At 40.6% G+C, this 20,804-nt stretch overlaps 1 protein-coding gene across 3 annotated transcripts in view; it reads left to right on the top strand.

Moving 5' to 3' along the window:
• The window catches only part of Cped1 (cadherin like and PC-esterase domain containing 1), a 273,161-nt gene that overhangs the window by 212,415 nt on the left and 39,942 nt on the right, over positions 1-20,804 (top strand). For all 3 annotated transcript variants that reach the window (XM_028873006.2, XM_028873005.2, XM_028873007.2), the window contains 2 exons: positions 10,935-11,052; positions 18,320-18,456. In XM_028873006.2, coding sequence (XP_028728839.1) covers positions 10,935-11,052; positions 18,320-18,456 — 255 coding nt within the window. The remainder of the gene's footprint in view (positions 1-10,934; positions 11,053-18,319; positions 18,457-20,804) is intronic.

The raw sequence follows: 20,804 nt of genomic DNA, 5'->3' as shown, positions 1-20,804 counted from the left end.
CTAGGCCTCTGAAGGCATTGGTGTCGGAGAGAATCTGTGGTTCTGGGTCTTCCTCATCTCCACCTACATTTTTTTCTTCTGGTTAGAAAGCCATCATCCTTGCTTGTCTTGTGAATTTCAAGACAAGTCAGGCTCAAACTGAAGCATCCCTTTATGAAGGAGTGTCGATTGTACTCCGTGCCAGCGCTGTCTGGAGCAATCTTCGTTATGGCATTCAGTTCTTCTGCCGTACTGGTGTGTTTACATATCTGTTTTCCCAGCTAGAACTTTGTGAGGACAGGGGCTGTGGTTGGCTCATGGAGATGTTAAACAAATGTCCGTCCAGGGAGTCGATAGAGAAAAAACAAATGGGTAAATGTCATAAACGATCAACTTCTGTAGCCAGTGGACTGTCTTTCCACGATTCCATTGGAGAACTGAAAACACATGATAGGTGAACACTGATGGAGCAGATATTGTCCTTCATGATAGACAATCTCAAAAAAAAAAATCACTGTCCACCATGAAAATTAATTTTAAATCTTTACTTAATAACTAATTTTCTGATGTGCCCTTATTCAAAGTAGAAATTACATGAGTGGTCCAGCATGAGTTGGAAAGGTGTCTTGAAGCTTAGTTTTCCACAGAAGGGGTGAATCTGGCCTAAGTTATTCCTAGTCTTGCCTGGTCTCGCTTTTGACCAACTCTAAGCGTATTGAGTGCAGCTGTCTATGTTTAGAGAGGCCATCTGCAGCCATGAAAAGTCTTCCCTGATGAAGTTTTAATTGTTGGTCTGTAAGTGTTTCACAAACACAACCTTTGTTTCTTAGTACAGCATGCTTTGCTTTGTTTTAATTTTCAGTCTGTGGAACATGAGTTTGAAGTCAGATAAAACCGTGGTTCAAATTCTAAGTGTTTGCTTATTGAGCTGTGTGGCTTCAGAAAAGCAAACTCTGCAAGCTGTTCTTTCCTCATCTGGTGAGCAGGGATAGTGATATCTCCTAGAAACAGCTGGAAAAATTCAGTACAAGTGCCTACCCCAGGGCTTTATGTAACCCTGGTTTGTTATAAATGGAGTTCTCCCTCTCCCTTTGGCAACCTTCCAGGAAGAGAACGCTCACAAAAGTCTAGCCCTTAAGATTGCTGTTGCCTTGGCTCCTCTCAGCCAATGGAGCATCCTCCCACAATTCTTTATTTTTTTAGGTTTATCTTGAATTATGTGTATATGTGTAGAGTATATATGCCTCTGTGTGGGAATGCACACATGTGCACTCAAGCCCACGGAGTCCAGAAGAGGCCACCAGATCCCCTGAGATGCGGTAGTCACCAGCTGCCCTTGGGTTATTGAGAATGGAAATTGAGTCCTCTGCAAAAGTAGCAAATGTTCTCAACTCCTGAGCCATCTCATACTTATAATTATGTTTCACAGCTATTCAGGGTTTTAAAAAAGATTTTCATTTATCATTTATGTATGTGTCTGTTAGTTTGCGTGTGTTGGTACAAGTGCCCAAGGAGTCTAGAGTAGGGCTTTGAATCCCCTGGAACTGGTATAGTTACAGATGCCTGTGAGCTTTCTTGACATAAGTTCTGGGAATCAAATTCAGGCCCTGTGGGAACCAAACTCAGATCTTCTAGAAGAGCATTTTTAATTGCTGAGCCATCTCTTCAGACCGCAATACTTAAGTTTTTAATTATTGGAATATGTTTAAAGTAAAGATGAATTTGAACCTTTGATCTTACAATGTCTTCATAGTTTGGATATTTGGTTTTGAAAGAAATAGTATGTTTTCTTGGACAGAATTCATTTACATTTTAACATCTTGTGAGCTTAAGTGTTGACGAACCTCATGCCAATTAGTGAGAAACCTTTAAAAAGTCATTTGATGCTAAACTACTATTATTAACATTTCAATAAGAAGTAAAACTTCTGACTTCATGATGTGTAATATAATTAAACAATTCCTTTTCAGTATAATATATTATACTTGGTAGCATATATCTACCTAGAATAAATAGTGAAAAACAAGCTTTATCTCTACACTAAGGAGTTAGTATGTCAATTGGTCATGTTCAGATTCCATGTGTTTATGGATATGACAGACAAGCTTAGTTAGTAAGAGTACACTGCAATTAAGCCTAGTGTCTGAGGTTCATGCTGTGGGCTCTGTTCCAGAAATCAGTTGCATTCCATATTTCTATTCATCCACTAATGCAATAAACAGGTACTAAACACCTTTTATATGTCAGGCCTTACACTGAACACTTAATAAGTAGATTAAATATAATACCATCCAGAGTTGGCAAGTATTTATTACTACATTCTGAAAAATAATTGTCTATCATTTCATAGTGTTTGAGAATGAGCATAATTAAATATGAGTAAAATTAGACTCATAAACAAGAGAACCACATGCTGTATATTTGCATATTATCCCAAATATGTGGATTGCTCGATAGCTATAATTTGGATTATATTTTTTTAGCAAAACTAAACTTTAGTTGTTGATCCCAAAATTGCCATGAGCAGTGTTGGATTTGTGTGTGTGTGTGTGTGTGTGTGTGTGTGTGTGTGTGTGTGTGTGTGCGCGCGTGCGCGCGCGCACGTGCTCACAGTGTATTAAGTGTGAGTGTAGGTACACATAAACCATGGTGAACATTAGAGATTTTGAGAGCTGGTCTCTGGCTGCATCTTTGCATTGGGGTGAGCCAGGGTAGCTGCCTCCTGCACTTCTGGGAAAGTCTTCTGTCTCTGCCTCCCTCTTGCCATGAGAGTGCTAGGGTTACAGGTACAATACTGTGTCTGGCTTTTTACTTAGGTTCTAGGGATGTAACTCAGGTCCTCAGGTTTACACAACAAATGCCTTTACCCACTGAGTATCTCCCTGCCTCTTGACTCCTGTTTTTAATGAGTGCAGTGGTTATACTTTGTGTCATTATTTATTTGACATGACATATAGTGTAAAGTGAATTCTAATCCCTTGAATACGTTATGTGGGAGAATGCTACTGACACCAAATCTTTCAGTGAAATTTAATACAAAACTAAAATTCAAGGACTTAATGTGAACTTCAAAAATAATTTAAATCTACTCAGAGACCTGAATGAGTTTTTTAAGGCATAGTTTACATGATTTTTATTTGTTTGTTTGTTTGTTTTCTGAGACAGGGTTTCTCTGTGTAGCTTTGTGCCTTTCCTGGAACTCACTCTGTAACCTAGGCTGGCCTCAAACTCACAGAGATCCACCTGACTCTGCCTCCCAAGTGCTGGGATTAAAGGCGTGCGCCACCACCGCCCAGCTTACATGATTTTTAAAATGTAAGCTTCTAGCCATGTAAATATTAAGTAGAAAGTCATACTCAAAATCAATAATAGCAACAATGATAATACATCATTAACAATTACATAATAGTAATAACATGTAGAAATTTCTGTATGCCAGGCACTCTTCTAAGTTCTAACCCAATATTTCTGATAAATTTACTAGTTCTGTTTCCCCTGACTGCTGGCCCTGGGACCTATAGACAAAAAAGATGTAACTCCAAATTCAACATGAAAACTTACTGCAAAGTAAGAGAGGGTCCTTCCAAGTAAGAGAAGGACCAAAGCCTCAGTGGCCCATTGACCACACTGTTTAATTCAGTGGCAGGATTTACAAAGACTCCTCACTTGAACATGGCGGGAGTTCTCTAGTCATCTTAGCTTTTACTGATCTTTAGAGAAAGTGCTTGAAATACTGGCTTTTTGGGAAAGATTTCTGCCGTGGGATGGTCTGTATGTCAAATTGCTCTGATTGGTCAATAAATAAAAAGCTGATTGGCCAGTGGCCAGGCAGGAAGTATAGATGGGACTAACAGAGAGGAGAATTGAGAGAATTCTGGGAAGTGGAAGGCTGAGGAGGAGATACTGCCAGCCACTGCCACAACAAGCAGCATGTGAAGATGCCGGTAAGCCATGAGCCACGTGGCAAGTTATAGATTTATAGAAATGGATTCATTTAACACGTAAGAACTAGATGGCTAGAAGCCTGAGTCATTAGTCCAAACAGTTTAAATAATATAAGCATCTGTGTGTTTATTTTATAAGTGGGCTGTCAGACTGCCGGGGCTTGGCGGGACCCAGAGAGAAAAATTCTCCAGCTACAAATTTCCCTTAATTATTATCTAGATGCAATATGTTCTAGTTTTGAGACTATGTTTGAGACTAGGTTCTAATTAGAGGGCAGCACAATTTTGGATGGAGCCCCACTGGAAGTAAGGTTTATTTAGGGGTCAAAGAGTCAAGGGTTTATAAGCCAGGTTGGGGTATCAAGCCCTAAAATGTTTCATGGGCTCCGGTTCTTTTGATTCTAGTTGGTTCCATATAAATATGCTAATCTATGTTAAGCAGTCCTGCCTCTTTCTAAGCAGGGATATATCTGTAGACGATGCTGTTATTTATGTTTCCCAGTATCTTCTCTTACCATTTCAAAGGTATTGGTCAGCTGTATAGCTGTGCTAAATACTCAGTACATTCTCGTATTTGCTTTAGTCTGATAATTTACTCTGTTTTCATGTTTACATCATAAGATACTCTATGAAAACAGTGGAAGAATTGGTTTTGCTCACAGCCAATCTTGTCTGTGACAAACTCAATAGTACATGATATCCGGCAACGGGTGACTTGCATGTGTGGGTCTTCCTGAGGCTCCCCCACTCTTTGGTAGGCACCCCAGCATCCCTCAGTTTCTGAAAGCAGACATGGAAGAAATCAGCACTGCAATGCTAATCTTGTTCATAGATGTTTAAAGTTTAAAGTCCTTCAAGTATAAAGTTCCACACATCTCAAGACCATCCCGTGTGTGTGTTGAGGTGTGTTGGTATATGTTCCCCTAATGAATGGAGATAGAAAATATCCAAATGGCCCAAAGTTGGTATAACTGCATGTTTTATTAAAAAGTCAACTCTTTTGGTGCCACTCAGACAAAATACTCCCTACTAAAGCCACATTTTTAAAGACTTCAATCTTGGCCTGCCTGCTCACTGGACAATTTACTAGTGAAAAAGACCAAGCTGAATACTTACAACAGCAAGTATTTTCAGTATGACTAATCAATGTCTTCTTGGCAGGACTGGTTATTATTTAATATATGGAAAACATCCATTGTGTTTATCATCACCATTACTGGTAAGCACACATTGGCCTACAGTTGTCTTTAGAAACATCTCTGTGGCCTACAGGCTATTTCCAGTCATTGCTATTTCAGCTTTAATCTACAAAAGACAGGTTTGCTCATTGAAATGGGAAATAACCTTTTCTTGATGTTGTTGTGTTGTTGTTATTGTTTTGACTTTTCCCAAACAGATCCAGATTCTTCAAAGTGCAACAGAGTGCAAAGCAGCACGTTCAGTTCCAGTTCTGTACTGCTTTGTTCATGAATCAAAAAGGGCTGAGCGTTTTCAGATATCCAAACATATAAATTCAGTTTTCCTTTTCATTTGCCTTTATATCTACCCTTCTGGATTCCAGCTGGAACCAAAACCAAAAGTGCTGAGCGACCACAATAAAGACTGCCTTCCTTGGGGTTTCTAGATCCCTGGAAGTGGGAAGCATTAGTCATTCACAAGCCCCATACCCACAGATTTTCCAGTCTAAATCCTACAAAGCCCAGAGACACATGTATGTTTCTCAGTCAAGACTACAGGGTGCTCTTCTGAGTGGACCTCAACATTCAGTACCACAGTGACCCTCCATCTCAGCTTATTTGAGGTCTAAGTTGAAAATGAAATTTCATATTAGTTCAGAGATGTGGAATGCATGAGAAATATGAAGTATTCCAAATATTGATATCATATTAGTATATTTAATGGAAAATAATGAATTCATCTGCTTGTAATTTGTTTCAGTTTCCCTTCCTCCTTAGTTTTTGTGGACCAACTTAGAATACTTTCATAATACAATGTATGACCATATTCCCCTTGACACTTGCTTAGGAAAGAAACACAGTGGTCTCACACTCGGTGGTGGTTCTTCACTGTGTGGATTCAGATGTTCTATTAGAGGTCCAGGTCTTATAGAGGTAACTATAGCTATAATGAGTTTGTGAATGCAATGGGCATGTCATTCCCAGAAGACAGCATTTCACATCACTCTTCCCCACCATCTGGCTCTTATATCCTCTCTGCCTTCTCCTCTGTGATGTCCCTTAAGCCTTAGGAGGGGATTTGACAGGGATGTACCATTTAGGCCAAATATATTCAGCTGTCACTTAGTCTCAGCCCTTTGACCAGTTATGAATCGCCGCATTAACCCCTCATTAGCAAATTAAGTATGTTTAGTTAATGTCTTTTGTTATATTTGTGAATATGGAACTTTTACAACAATAAAGTCTACTGCAGGGAGAAGCATCTCTGGCCAAGGTTGAGGACAACACTAATCTGTGGGTTGAAGCATATATAGAGAAGGCAATTTGACAACATATGGATTTAGCAATACAGCAGTAGTAGGTTCCTCCATTTAGGGCCTTCTCCTAAGTCATGGGATTTGGAATAGGATAATAGTACCATGCATGGAGCAGGCCTCAAAAATAAGCTCAAAGTGGTTGGTTACCCTTATAATCTTTATACTGCTATTGTACCAATGGGTATATCTTGTCTGGCAGGTTGGAATGCCACCAATGGAATATCTTGTCTGACATGCCTGGCATGTCAGGCTCTCTGTAAGACATGATTACTTTTATTTCTCATTTGTCTTTGTTCTGATGGCCTTTTAGCTGGAACTGGGACCCATCTTTAAATGAACCGCTTATCATTGATGCCATACATTGACATTATTTTCAATTGGGAGTCATGTTTAAATTGATTATCACATGCCCACAGTCATGCTAAATAATCACATGGTTGTTGCCATGAGCTCACACCAAACTCAGTCCATGTGTAGCTTCACCTTGACTCACCAAATTCCAACTGGGGTTGGGGTGAAGGTGGAGCAAAGCAGAAAAAAGGCTACACCTTTCTCAGAAAGTCTCAACTCGGGTGGCAAAAGTAATGTTCTGCTCTATCTTTATGGACATCATCAATATGCTAAGGCGAGGTAGCTGAGTTTTAAAGTGAGGTAGACCTGAGTATAAATCCAAACTCACACAGCATTTCTCTTTTCTTATCTCTAAATTGATCAACTGCCATGAGAAAAAAAATTGCCTAATACGAGGGCTGGTGTAGAGAAGATGCTAAGAAATGCATAGTGATTTCAACCATCATTATTGTTATCACTATGCTTCAGTTTCATACTGGAGTGTAGTCAGAAGTTTTCCTGTGTCCTGCCTGCCCAGTCCTATAGACATTCAGACCCAAGTAAACACACAGAGGCTTATATTAATTATAATCTGGATGGCCTATGGCTCAAGCTTCTTGCTAGCTAGCTCTTATAACTTAACCCATTTCTATTAATTTATAAGTTGCCACTTGGTGATGGCATTACTAGTCTGCGGGCATCTTGCTGCTCCTTGGGCAGTGGATAGTGTCTCCCCACCATCTGTCCTTTTTTCCCCTGTCTCTCTACTTGGATTTCCTGCCTGTCCATAAACTTTCTTGTCATAGGCCAAAGCAGCTTTATTTACTAACTAATGGGAACAGCATATATTCACAGCATACAAAAAGACATCCCACAGCACTGGAGAATATGGAGTTTTTGTTAATTTTTTTTCACAAGGAAGGCATCTTAGAAACTCCAACTAGCAACTGATATTCATCCTAGTATTCATGGAGCAGACAAGTTACTTGATGCATATTTGACAAATTAAGTATGCTTACTTAATGTCTCTGATTATATTGTGAATATGGAACTTTTATAACAATAAAACTCTGCATGTCCTAAATATGTATATGACTGTATTCATTTAAGTATTGCACCAAGTTATGCTTATTTATGGTGTAGTTTTCTTTAATAGGCATCTGAAATTTGAGCAACATTCAATTCAGGACATATGATCTTATTTTTCAGTATGTGTTTAAGATAATCATCTTCTTGCCAAAAAGTTTCACAGAAGAACTTCAGTCAAAGTCCTGGCAAATCTCAAAATCCAAATTCTTCCTTTTTTTTTTCATTTTACAGTACTCATCATAGAATATCATATCTTGCAGGACACCTTGAATATTTCTCAGAAGACTCTTATGATGAATTCTTTAGAAAAAGCAAAATTTAAACATAGAATAAATAAAAAGAAAGCTTTAAACAACAAACAAAAAATAAAAACAAAAATTAAACAAAACAAAAAACAGTAAAATTTACTTTATGTCAGGAGCTATCATTCTCTGATGACTTAAGCAACAATTTTATCCCCAATAATATCTTAAATGCTTCATTTAGTGCCATTTAATTTTTGCTGTGTTCTATATTTAGAGGTCATCTTTTATTCTTTTATGACATGTCCTAAATAAAAGAAATGCAAGTGCTTTAAAAAAAAAAAAAAAAAAAAAAAAAAAAAAAAAAAAAAAAAAAAAAAAAAAAACTTTTAAAATGACCCTAGGATGAAGTGCTATCAGCTAAACCCACTTCGTGTCTTTTCTCCTCACAACTGGAAGACAACAACATGACCCTTGCTCCAAGGAGCACACAGACACACCCCACGTCTTCCCCCACGGTGCATGTAGGGCTTAGCATGACACACTTTCATGTCTGTTGTGTTCCCAGCTACACGGTATAGAGACAGAAGCTATGAGCATAAAAGCCAGTCTTCCTGTCCTCACAGCAAGAGGTTAACTGATAGAGAAAGTGACCGTAGGACAATAAGAAAGAGCAGTGCCACACATACACACACCCGGCCTCAGAACATCGGCGCCAGCTCTGCAGAAGGGGCTCTGACTGCAGTCGATGGGAGTGCAGGGGAGCAGACAGCTGTGCATGTAAAGGCACAGAGACAACATAGAACGATGTCCTGGACACACCAACAGCTGTTTGAGTCAATACTTGCAATGCAGTCTAGAGAATGGGAGCAGGCATTTGCATGTGGGAAAGACGTTTAGCAACCATACAGGAAATGGATGCCTGGGCTGGCAAGAGAGACCCATGAAGAGGACAAAGCAATCCCAATGGTAAATAAATACAAGGGCACAGGTCCACATAGCAGTAACGGAAGTCAAGAGGGAAAAGAAGGACACAGTCTAAGCAAAGGCGTGGAGATTAGTGGGATGCTGGGGGAAATGAGGAGAGACTGGTAACAGGGTTGACCTAGAAACTGGGGCTCTTGTGAGCGCCTGGGGAGCTTGTACGGTAAAGGGCAGATTTGGGGATGGCAACCTGTAAGGTCAAAAGTAGCTGTTTTTGTGAGTGACCCCAACCCGACTAATAGAAACTGAAGTAAGCATTCTTTTCCTTTTACATGCCAAAACCTCCAACAGCAGAGGCTGCAGATCAGGGGAGTCAGAACTACATCATCACAGCTCTGCCCTTTCCCTCAGATCTCCTAATAGTCGTTCCAGCTACCACAACCCTGTCCTGAAAGGCAGGGTGCCAAAAAAAGGTAGAGCAAAGGAACAAGCTCTGGGGGCCACTGAGGTGGCTCAGGGGGTCAGGAGTTTGCTGCCAGGACTGATGACCTGAGTTCAGTCGGGGGGTACGCACGTGGTGGAGAGAGAGAGCCAGTTCCCTCAAACGGTCACCCAACCTCCCCCTCAAGACGGCCTTTGGCCTCCGCACATGCCCTGCGGCATGCACATCCATATGTCCCTCCAAAATAAATTTAGATTAAAAATCATTAGAAATCTTTTTTTTTTTTTTAAGAAGAAGAAATTTTACATCAGCGAAATGCAGGATTCTCAGCAATCAGCTCGCGCAAAAGGCAGCGCGCTCCCTGTTGTAAGACAGACAAGGGCGCCTGCTATTAACTTCCTTTCCCAGAGAGGGGAGTAGGGAAAGGTGAAATCCAAATAGATTTTTAACCCCAACTGTGGTGTGTGTCCGTTATATTTCTTCTGTAGTTTTTTTTTTTCTTTTATTATGAGATCTGCAGAATAGCCACTGAGTTGTCTCTACCCTTTCTGCTCCATGTTGCTTCAAGATCACAAGAAGGCTGCTCATCCTTTAGTCTCACATTTGCATCTCAAGTGAAAGAAGATACAGAGTGACAAGAAACATGTTTCTCTGGGGACTCACATCTTTTCCAGAAATCCACACCTGAAATTCATGTATAGGTTTTGGACAACAGCTCTGCCTGTGACCAGTTTTATCCACAGGAAATGCTGGGAAATGGATTTGTTTTAAACATCGAGCAAATAGCAGCAAAAAAAAAAAAAAAGTTGAAGGAAAGCAGGAAGGGAATAAGGGTGACTATTGTGCAGGCACCTAAGACAGCTGGCCACAGAACTTGAGGTCATGTGATGCGATTCCTTTCTCTCCTCTCTCTACCTGTCACCATTTTGTAATGAGAAAGCTAGATCATGTGACTTAATATCACAGCCAGTTAGCTCATGAATGGCTAGATCGAAAATTCCCAAGTGCAGTGAGCTCTTTCCAATGGGTCTCACCACTCTCTTTTTCCATAAAATGAGCGCACAGTGTACCCAACTATGTGGATAAGCCCCCTTTCTGACACCCGCTGACTGTGTGCTCCTTTCGTCCTTAAAAGTTACTTGCCACAGAATATCTGTGTGTGTGTGTGTGTGTGTGTGTGTGTGTGTGTGTGTGTGTGTGTGTAGAAATGAAAATTGTGTATATAGATGCACATGCGTGCATGCAGATGGGCTTTCATGTGTGGCCACATGCATGCAGATACCCCCCCCCCAAAAAAAAAAAAAACAAACCAACCTTAGGAACCATCAGCATTCTTCTTGAGGCAAGAACTTGGCCTGGAGCTTGCCAAGTGGACTGTGCTGACTAGCTAGTGAGTCCCAGGACTCTGCCTTGTGCCTTACTATTTATGATTCTTATCATGGGATCTGTTAATGATGTGACGGCTAATCTCTTTTTAAATTTTAATGCAGGATTGTGGTTTGTTGATTAACCCAGAAGAAACCTGTGGGTTGCAGCCCATTTCTTCAGACTACATTGAAGCCATTTCACAGCCTGAAATAGAGAGTTGTCTATCTGGGGACACTAAAGGTGATTACATGGATATCCTTTCTCTAAAATAAATCCCTTAGTAAATAAGTACATGTTTAATTAGTCTACCCTTGTTTTAAACAAGGATTTTACTTCTTACATTCCCATAAACATCAAAACATACTATAAATGTAAATGCATTGCTTTTATAGTTGAAACACTCGATTAATCAAACCCTGTGCATGCTTCATTCCTAACCCGTAGCCATCTAGAAATCGCAGATCAGAGGTGAATTCTTCCTGGAGCCTTCTCTTAGCTTGTAACTCATTTCCTAACTCTGTGCTTTTCTTGCATCACAATCTCTACAATTAAATGAAGTATGTAATTCCTTGTTTAGTGTCGTTCTTCTGAAGATAATGGTCTCATGAGGGCAGGAAGTTGGCTTTTTTTCACTGTATTTTTTTATTACATTTTAATGTAATGTGTTTGTGTACCAAAGCGTGCACATGAGGGTCAGAGGACAGCCTGCATGATTCAGTTCTCTCCTCTCATCATGTGGGTCTCTGGGAACAAATCCAGGTCTTCTTCACCCATTGAGCCTTATCTCCAGTTCCCTTTTTTGTGTGACAGCAATTCACTACATACATGCATAATCTGTACATAATTCACACATGGTAGATAGAAAATAAATGATGGGAAATGACCACAGCTATCGCTCACATTTTGAGCATCTGTACAAGTAGGGAGATGAGGCTATCAGACTCAGATTACAGCTTTAAATCTTGCCTGAGCCATGGCTAGACCTGCAATGAGACACTTCTCTAAACTCTACTCTCTAAGTCTGCCTCCTCTCAATCTTCTTCCAGCAGGGAAAGGTTAAGACTCGGGGCATGTGTTCCTCAACTGTCCTGGTTACTGTGCTGCATCCTGACCCCAGCACTGCCCTCCTCAGAAAGGCCTGAGAAATCACACACAGCTGCACTAGCCTTGCCGTGAACTTCACACGGCTGCTGGAATGGAAAATGAGTTTCCCAAATGAGCAGGGCAAATCGCAATTTGGCATGCAGTTAGCAAACGTGGGTATGTCCCATTCTTGAACATGTGTTCTAAATAATCAACTCCAGTCAGGAGGGGACTGGTATGTTAAGGAGGGTCAGGTGCCATGATCTGTGTCTTCCTGCTGGAGGAGACACAGACTCAGCCTTCAAAGGAGACACCTATATGTCCAGTTCAGCATTGTTTTAATCAGCTGACAATTTATGGCAATCGTAAAACAATGTAATTCTACTCAGTTGAACGGCAACCGAGTCAAAAGCTCTTCCAGTCTAAGTTCATGACACTGGCTGCTCAAGAGACAGCGTGTGTTCTAGCCTGTGAAGTACGCAGTCACGTCAGCTGGGCTCTGGAACATCTCTGTCTGAACTTCCCAGTGGGGGAGGATATCACAGGGAAGCAGCTTTCTGATGCTTAACTGCATGGACTTGATTTGGTACACTGTTAAAGGCCTTTAGAGAAGGCCCCACACTGACTGCCATGCTTTATAACCTGAAATTGCAAGACTTCCTCCCTAGAGTCCCTTCCCATCTCTTCCCCGCCTCTCAACTCCTTGTCTCACTTTGTGCTGATAACCTTGCTTTGGGATTTCCAACTCTTCTCCACTCTGTTCTGCTCTCTCCACACACTCTTCCTATCATTTCCTCCTATCTGATGCCGTAGCCTTCTCTCTAGCAAGCCTCTTTCCACCATGTTCCCAGTGCAGCCTCCCTGTGTTCCCAGAGCAATTCAGGCATGGTGTTTTCTTCCTTCTCTTTCAAGTGTGTCTGAGACCTGTGGTCTCCAGAATGGTGTGATTTACACCAGGAAGAGGAGGGAAGAGCACAGAGCCATCCTGGTGATGAAGCTAATAAAGATGAAAATATACGTGCATCTGCTTTGTATCTAATCATTTTTATTTTCATGTTTTATGAAGGACACAATATATAAACACAGGAGTCTCTGCATATCTTACAGTGTGCATATGCTAAGACGTCAAGGGCACAAGAGCAGTGTGTATTTAATGATGGCTTCCTTAGATTAGATTTCTCAAGAGCATAAATTGTCCATACTTGTCTTCCAATATCTAATAGAGAGTAAAGAAAAATGCTTTACTCAACTAAACCAACATTTAATTCTTCTTCCACAGAAATCTATGACACAATCAGGAAGATAGGCACAGAGAGAGAGAGAGAGACAGAGAAAGACAGAGACAGAGAGAAGGAGACAGAGAGAGAGACAGGGAAAGAGAGAGAGAGAGAGAGAGAGAGAGAGAGAGAGAGAGAGAGAGAGAGAGAGAGAGAGAAAGTACTGAAAGGCCCACAGACTCTAAGATACTGACAGAGCCCAGACAATATTTTTCTCGAATGTACTATGTGTTCTCAGAGATAATTCCATTCTTCATAATAGAACTTCCTTGGTATGAAGAGAGATGTTGTCATGGTAGACGATGCTGGAATGAAATCTACTTAGAAGTTGTCTGTTTAGCTAAACATTCACTGGCCCAAAAAGTTATTTTAATAATGTGATACAACTATTTAGCAAAACAGGATCCATTCTTTTTACCTATAATATAATAATGCCAAACTGTCTTTTTTCAATTACACTAGCTTAGATGGTTTTGAATCACTGCGTTTCTCTTTTATTCCTAAAAATAAGATAATAATTGGAAATAAGGTAATAATTGCTTAATAAAGTAAAGTAATAGTTCTGATTTGGAGAAAGGAAGTATGTATACAGTGATCATTAAATAATAAAAAGCAAACCTCCTCAAATCATAATATATAAACAATGAAAAGATTTCTCTATAACTTATTTTTAGTAAGAAGTGTGACAAAACTCTAGTATTTCTAATATTTATAATGTAGGCTTTTTTATTCACTAAGTACCCTTTATTTTATGAAATTATACACCAAAATTGGTATTAGTATGTACATGGTTTTATATCCACCATGGTCCTAAAAGACAAAACATTTTTTCTCCATGATACCATCCAATATGATTCACTTAAGTGGCGGGAATCTCATCTGCATTCAGCATAGAGCTCAAACTATACAGAAATGACTTTTCTGAAAGACGGCTTCATTCCTCAGGATGTCATTACTGAAAATATATATCATATTTTATTTCAAAACTTACAGCTTGGATTCATTCAGTGTTTAAATATAAAACATAGGGCTTATGTCCTCCCTATTTTGACAGTTTTAGTGAAGAGCTGGTGTCATTTAAGATGTCAAGAATCCCTGTCTCACAGATGTTGTACAGATGGCTACTTCAACTCACTGTAAATAAAGGTGTTGCTAACTGATTAAAAAAATAGAAAAAGTCATGGCTACATAAATGTGTAGTAGTATGTGACATGGGTGCTAAGTTTATAGATACCAACCAAGCCTTTTTTTTAATGTATGTAAGACTTCATGCCCCCAAATGAATTGCATCCATATTTGAGTGATTCCTGCAGATCACCTCTTTTCCTTCATAATGGAATTAGCCATGGAGGGCCTCAGTTTGTGGAAAGTTAGCCATCAGCAAGGTTGGGGAACTGAGAGTGTTCTGGATGCATGATGCTCTTTGAATTGCAGGGATCTGATTAAAAACAAATAACTAATAAATAAAACACTTCCCTAACATACCGTTATCCTATCAGAAAACTATTAACCACAGTCTTTACCAACACATACACCCACTGAGTAAATTCAACTTGAAAAAAATTTTTAATTGTTTTATTTTATGTGAATGAGTATTTTGCCTACATGGATGTGCACCAAGTACATACATGGTGTCTGGGAGACCAGGAAATGGAATTACAAATGGTTCTAAGCCACATCTGGGTGCTGGGAACCAAACCCAGGTTCTCTTCAAGAACATCCATTAACCACTGAGCCATCTCTCCAACTCCTAAATTCAACTTTTTAAAAATAAAGAAAAAAATTAAGATAATCAGATAATGGGGGTTCTCTCAAAATAACTATTAGGTCATATGTCATTTTTGACTGATGATTTTGGACTAAAAGTGACTTATAACATGCTATCAGAATGAACAAATTGGAGATTCTTGATTATGGTCCAACTCTGGTATTGAACTCACACCCTTCACTTACTGATGCCCTCATTTGCTGCATCTGTGAAACAAGAGTGTGACAAGGAGCAGCTCTGAGCTCCCCTCTAACTCCATCCCAGGCGAATCTGCACATCCCCTGGAGGCAAATCTCTTCCCCTTGCCATTTAAAGCTCCCCATGTCCCCTACATCTTCTGTCCTATTGTCTCTGTCTCCACCTGCACACTGTGGAAACCACCTTACGTGCAGACCCTGTGTGAGCAGTCTGTGCAGAGGCCAATCGGCCTGCCTCATGCCTACCAGGCTCATCCCGTCACTGTTCACAAAACATGCTTTCAGAACTTCTGAAACTCATCTCTCAGGAAAGTCCTGTTTCCATCCCATGAAATTTCCAGAAAACCCTCTGTTTTCACTTTATTATGAACCACCATGGCATACTTGTGGTTAGGACACAGGACTAAAATCTATTTATGGGCAGCTAAGCACCAGGCACCATGGCAGGTGCATACATATTTTCCTTATAAAGTAGTAAATTTAATCATGAAAATATTAAGTCATTTGTCCAATTGAAACAGTGAGCTGCAACCTTGGCTTTGCTACAGAACCATCTGAAAGCATTTATATATATAGTTAAATCTCTTACTTAATTTTGCACCAGTGTGCACCCTAGGCACAAGGATTTTAAAAAAGCTTTCTGGGTCAGATTTGCAATCAACATTGAGCTAACTGGAGGAGGCAGACCCTGGGGACCTATGTGTCTCCACAGCCTGAGTTATTTCACCGTCACAGACATTTCTACTCAATTTTGCATTACCTATCAGGATACTGCTATGATCTCAAATATGTAACCCTTGAATCTGAATATCAAAGCTTTTTTCTTAGATTTAGGATTATAATTAAAAGTGTATTGGTTTAAATATTAAGGCAACTCCACATAGTTAAAAGGGAGGTTTATTTTGTGGGGCAACTTACAAGTGAAGGGACAGGTTACAGGATCTGGGAAAGATGTAGCACAGTCCGGTGGTGTTCTCTGGAGAACTCTGCTCAGTCTACCTCCAGTGTCCAGGATCCAGGAACCAAGAGAGCCGGCCCATCTGGATCTCGGCTCTTCAGAGGTCCTCTCTCAGCTCCGCCTTGTAGGTGTTACTGAAGCCTCAAAGGGTTCGGTCAAAGCTGGAAAAGCTACCCACTACAAAAGTGTGTGCCCCAATTGTTCAGCTCAAATCCTTGTTCCACTCCCTTCTTGGAAATCAACAGAGTACTCACCTTCCTAAATTCCAGTTGGAGAGGTGGCAAGATAGTTCTGAGGGTTAAATATGTTAATATGCTAAACCTCTTAAATACAGCTGGCATATAAAAGTACTAGCTGTTTTCATATGCCTGTGACATTTTAATGTTGTAGCACCTAATACCTCACCAGGCTCAATCCTTGATGCCTGGAGTTACCACAGTACACTGAACAAGTAGTCTACACAAGGAGGAATGTAATGATGGTGACCATTCCTGAAGCTGAAAGTATTCGTGTGTAGACCTCGGATAAGGCCATTTTCTGAAATTCTCTTTACATTTAAAAACCAGAGCAAAGAAAAAATGTGCGTCGAGAAGGACGTGTATGCCTGCCTTCCGAGGAATTTTAGTGCTGTGTTCCTGTTTCAGCTGACACTCTATCTGCTAAAGTTACTCTTACGTATATTTCTCTCTTTTCTTGCAATTCATAATTTCCTCCTGTCCTTTTCCTTTTATTTTTTCCCTTCCCAGCTTCTTTCTCTTAATATGCTGATGCTTTTCCCCCTTTCTGTGGCAGATCTGTAAAGACCATGCACTATATTTCACTTTATAGTTTATTATTTACAACTGCTTCAACACACACCAACACTCATGTGCACAATTCTGACACCCCTGAGGTCATGAATGTAATAGGTACTATATTCACATCCTGAAGGTTGAAAATCTTCCCACTGCAATTCATATCACACTGGAGGCTTTGCAAACAGCACCACAATTCAGACTCAGGAAAGGTAGAAAGTTTTATTTAAAATTTGTCTTGAGGCTGGAGAGATAGATGGTACGGCGGGTACATGCACTGGGTGCATAAACCTAACAATCAGAGTTCAGTCCCTGGGACCCATGTAAAAAGCCTGGTGCTGCAGGGCTGTAACCCTGGAGTCCCTGGAACCCATGTAAAAAGCCTGGTGCTGCAGGACTGTAACCCTGGAGTCCCTGGGACCCATGTAAAAAGCCTGGTGCTGCAGGGCTGTAACCCTGGAATCCCTGGGACCCATGTAAAAAGCCTGGTGTTGCATGGCTGTAACCCTGGAACTCCTACGGAAAGATGCGGGGTGGAGACAGCGGGATCCTCCAGAAGCTTCCAGGCCAGCCAGCTATCCTGGAGAAAGCCATGCAGCAGTGGAAATATCAGATGAGACCCTGCTGCCTCAGCATGGTGGGAGGAGAGGACCAGCTCTGAAAAGTTGCTGGCGACCCCCACCTGCAGCGCACCCCCACAAAACAAATAAACAGCTTTAAATTTTTTTCTTTCTTAATCCAAAATCAGAAAAACTCTGCCAGTAACAACAGGTAGATTACCACTACACTTGAATTTAAATACATTATCTCACTGTGTCCTCACACCAAATCTTCACACACTATTCACCTCAACCAAACTATGAGGAAACCAAGAGGACACAGCTATAAAAATGAAAATAACCACACCCAAAGTGCCATCAATTAAATGAAGGCAGAATAACCAGTCTTGAAAATTACAAATTTTCAAATTACTGATGTATCTCTCTTCTATTGAAAATTTCTTGAGCATGGGGAACATGTCTTTTATTGTACAGGCAACCTGGTCATGTGTCAGGTTGATGAATGTTCATGACCCACTGACAACCTGAGGACTCCCAATCATCTTTAGTCCTATTGAAGTTCAAAAGCAAGTTAATGGTTGAGAGTCACACAATCACTTGTTTCCTTTGTACTTACATAGTTTCATGGGACAGAACTCACTTCAGACTTCAGCGTGAACTATTACTTCACAACATGTGGTCATGTTGCTCTTCTTTCTGCTTGATTGACAGGAGGCTATACATTTTTCCCACTGGGTTTATCAGATAACAATGGTCTTCTCATGTTAATTTTTGTAGTTGTGTGACATTGAGTTCTGTACTTGTAAAGTGTAATTTCACCAGCAGAAACTAACAAAGCAGAAACTAATGAAGTCTTGCTGTGTCTTCCAGGCCAGTGGATTGTGCCTTGCCTTAGTTGTTCAGACAACAGGACTTGTGACTGGAGAGAAATAACCTGGCAGCCACACAACTGCCACCATGACATCCTAACCAAGTCAGAACTTCAGCAGTGCCTGCAAGGAAGGAAGGTAGGTTCTGCATTCCGCTGGGGAAGCCTGGGATTCTTGCCATATGCAAGACTGAAGCCAGACAATTGCATGTGCTAGACCAGCTTCTGCTCTCTTGCAGTTAGACTAGGAAAACTAACCCTATGTCACTTGGCTTTTTGATTCATGTGTAGATGTTATCACAGAAGAACTTTAATAATTCTTCCTCACATGTTCATTTTTCTCCAAATTAGTTTATCTGGCAGATGGAGGATATTAAAGTCATGCGCTGTGCTGACCCAATTCCATGCTGTTTTCCCAGCACAAATCAGAGCAGCCAGCCTCATCACTGTTGAAACAGACATCTGTAGCTCAATCCAAGAAGCCAAATGCTCCTGCATGCAAGACTTCTAGAACTTACCGTGTGTGGTGCTGCGTTTACCCTCTAACCTTGCTGACCTTTCTTCACATTCCTGGGCAGGTCTCACATGGACCTCACCAGGCTGACACTCCCTCTATTGAGGCTCCTAAGCTGATTTCTTGGACATGCAGTTTCTTCTTGCTAGGCATGCTCTGTCTAGGTAGAGCCCGGCAGAACTCTCAGACATGCGAAATTGGCACATAGACTGAGATGCTTGGTTGACATCAAGTAAGTAATCTTAACCAGATTTTCAAAGTGCTTTTTATCAGATGGACTTATCCTTATGTACCATGTGTAAACTCTCACATATGGGCAGGCCAGTTTCAAAAGCTGACTTTTAAAACAGCATAGTATGGAATGCATGCCAAATTTTCTGTTAGTATTTAGCTTAAGAAGAATGTGAACAGGGAGGTCTAGGGTGGGAAGATAGATGTGTTTCTTCATTTCAAGAGAAGGATAGCGATGCTCAAGAATGCAAACATACCAATAATTAAGAAGCAATGTTAGTTAAATGTTAAAGGAGAGAGCAAGTAAACAATGGTTTAGAAATGTGTCAGCAGTATTAGCTGAGCCTTTTTTCTGTGTAAGAAACAGGTCACCCGGCAGGCTTTCAGCATTAGGGCTAGGGGTGTGTTTGGTTCACACAATAGCCTCATTGATGCAGACAGTTTGTGATATGTAATAATCATTTAATGAATATTAGCAGGACTGGGGATAGAGCCCAGTGGTATGAACTTACAATATGCAAGGACCTGGTTTTAATTCCCTGTACCACTGATCTATCAATATTTATTGAATATGTGAATAAATGAAAATCTTAATTATTCTTAATCACAATTCTATGAAGTAGATGTTATAAATGTTGTCTACCTGAGAAAATTCAAGTTTTCAGAGGTGAAATTCACTGGTAAAATGCATGAGCTACTGTGACTGCATCAGTAAGCACCAACTTGGACCATGCATCCTCTGCATCTTAGAACCGAAGCGGTATAACTGACAGTCCTGCTTGTCACTCCAGACAGCTCTATACCCAGAATTCCATTCTAACCTCAGAATCCAGAGGACTGGGCACAACTCCAAGAAGATGTCGCAGTCTATTGACCTGAAAAGCCATAGAGGCAAATACATCACTGAATTACATGGCTTTTTTTTTTTTCTGGAGCTCGTTCTCTTCATCGGTAAAATGATAAGTAACTATGAGCTAACCCTCCACAGTGGTTGACCACCTCTGTGGAAAGCTGAAGATACTACAGTCTAATGTCATAGACTAGGTGGCTCCAACAGGCAAACTTCCCATAGTTCTGAGCTGGGGAGTCTCAGGCCACTGCCAGTTTCTCATGGTTTTTCTTGTGTCCATCCATGACAGAAAAGGTGCTGAAATTACCTCCTCTTTTTACACAGACAATACCACCATCATAGGGGCTCTACATTCATCACCTGGTCTAAACTAATCATCTCCACAGTGTTCCACCTGTGTGTGGAATCACCTGTGGATACCATCACACGGTTTTTACTGTGTTGACGTTCAAATTCCTGTAAGTCATAAAGAGCCTATAACATTGTCTCTACTAATGACAAAGCTGGTAATTAGCAACTCTGTAAGGCATCAGGAAAAAGGGGTGTTTTCTTTCCTGCTTTTGAGAAAGATATGTTATTATGACACCTGAAAACGAAAGCTTATGGACACGAGATGTGACTTGAGCAGAGGCCGGCTGGCCAGCACCTACCACAAAGGGCTTACCAGAGTGCCTCACTTCTTCTCAGGTTGTGCTGGTCAGCACACTCAGAAACTCACACTTGCCCCCACACTGGCATTGCCCTACAGACTTTGATTTGTTCATCAGAATGCTGATTTAGTTTATATACAACATTAAGGGTTCTCCAATTTTAGCAGAGAAGTGACATAATCAGGCCATCCCATAGTGGTACGGGGCTGTAAACAGAGGACATGAGTGCCATTTGACAGGCT

The sequence above is a fragment of the Peromyscus leucopus genome, chromosome 3, assembly GCF_004664715.2.
Source record: "Peromyscus leucopus breed LL Stock chromosome 3, UCI_PerLeu_2.1, whole genome shotgun sequence".
NCBI lineage: Eukaryota > Metazoa > Chordata > Mammalia > Rodentia > Cricetidae > Peromyscus > Peromyscus leucopus.
Note: the sequence above shows the minus strand (reverse complement) of the source record. Positions and strands in the feature narration are given on the sequence as shown.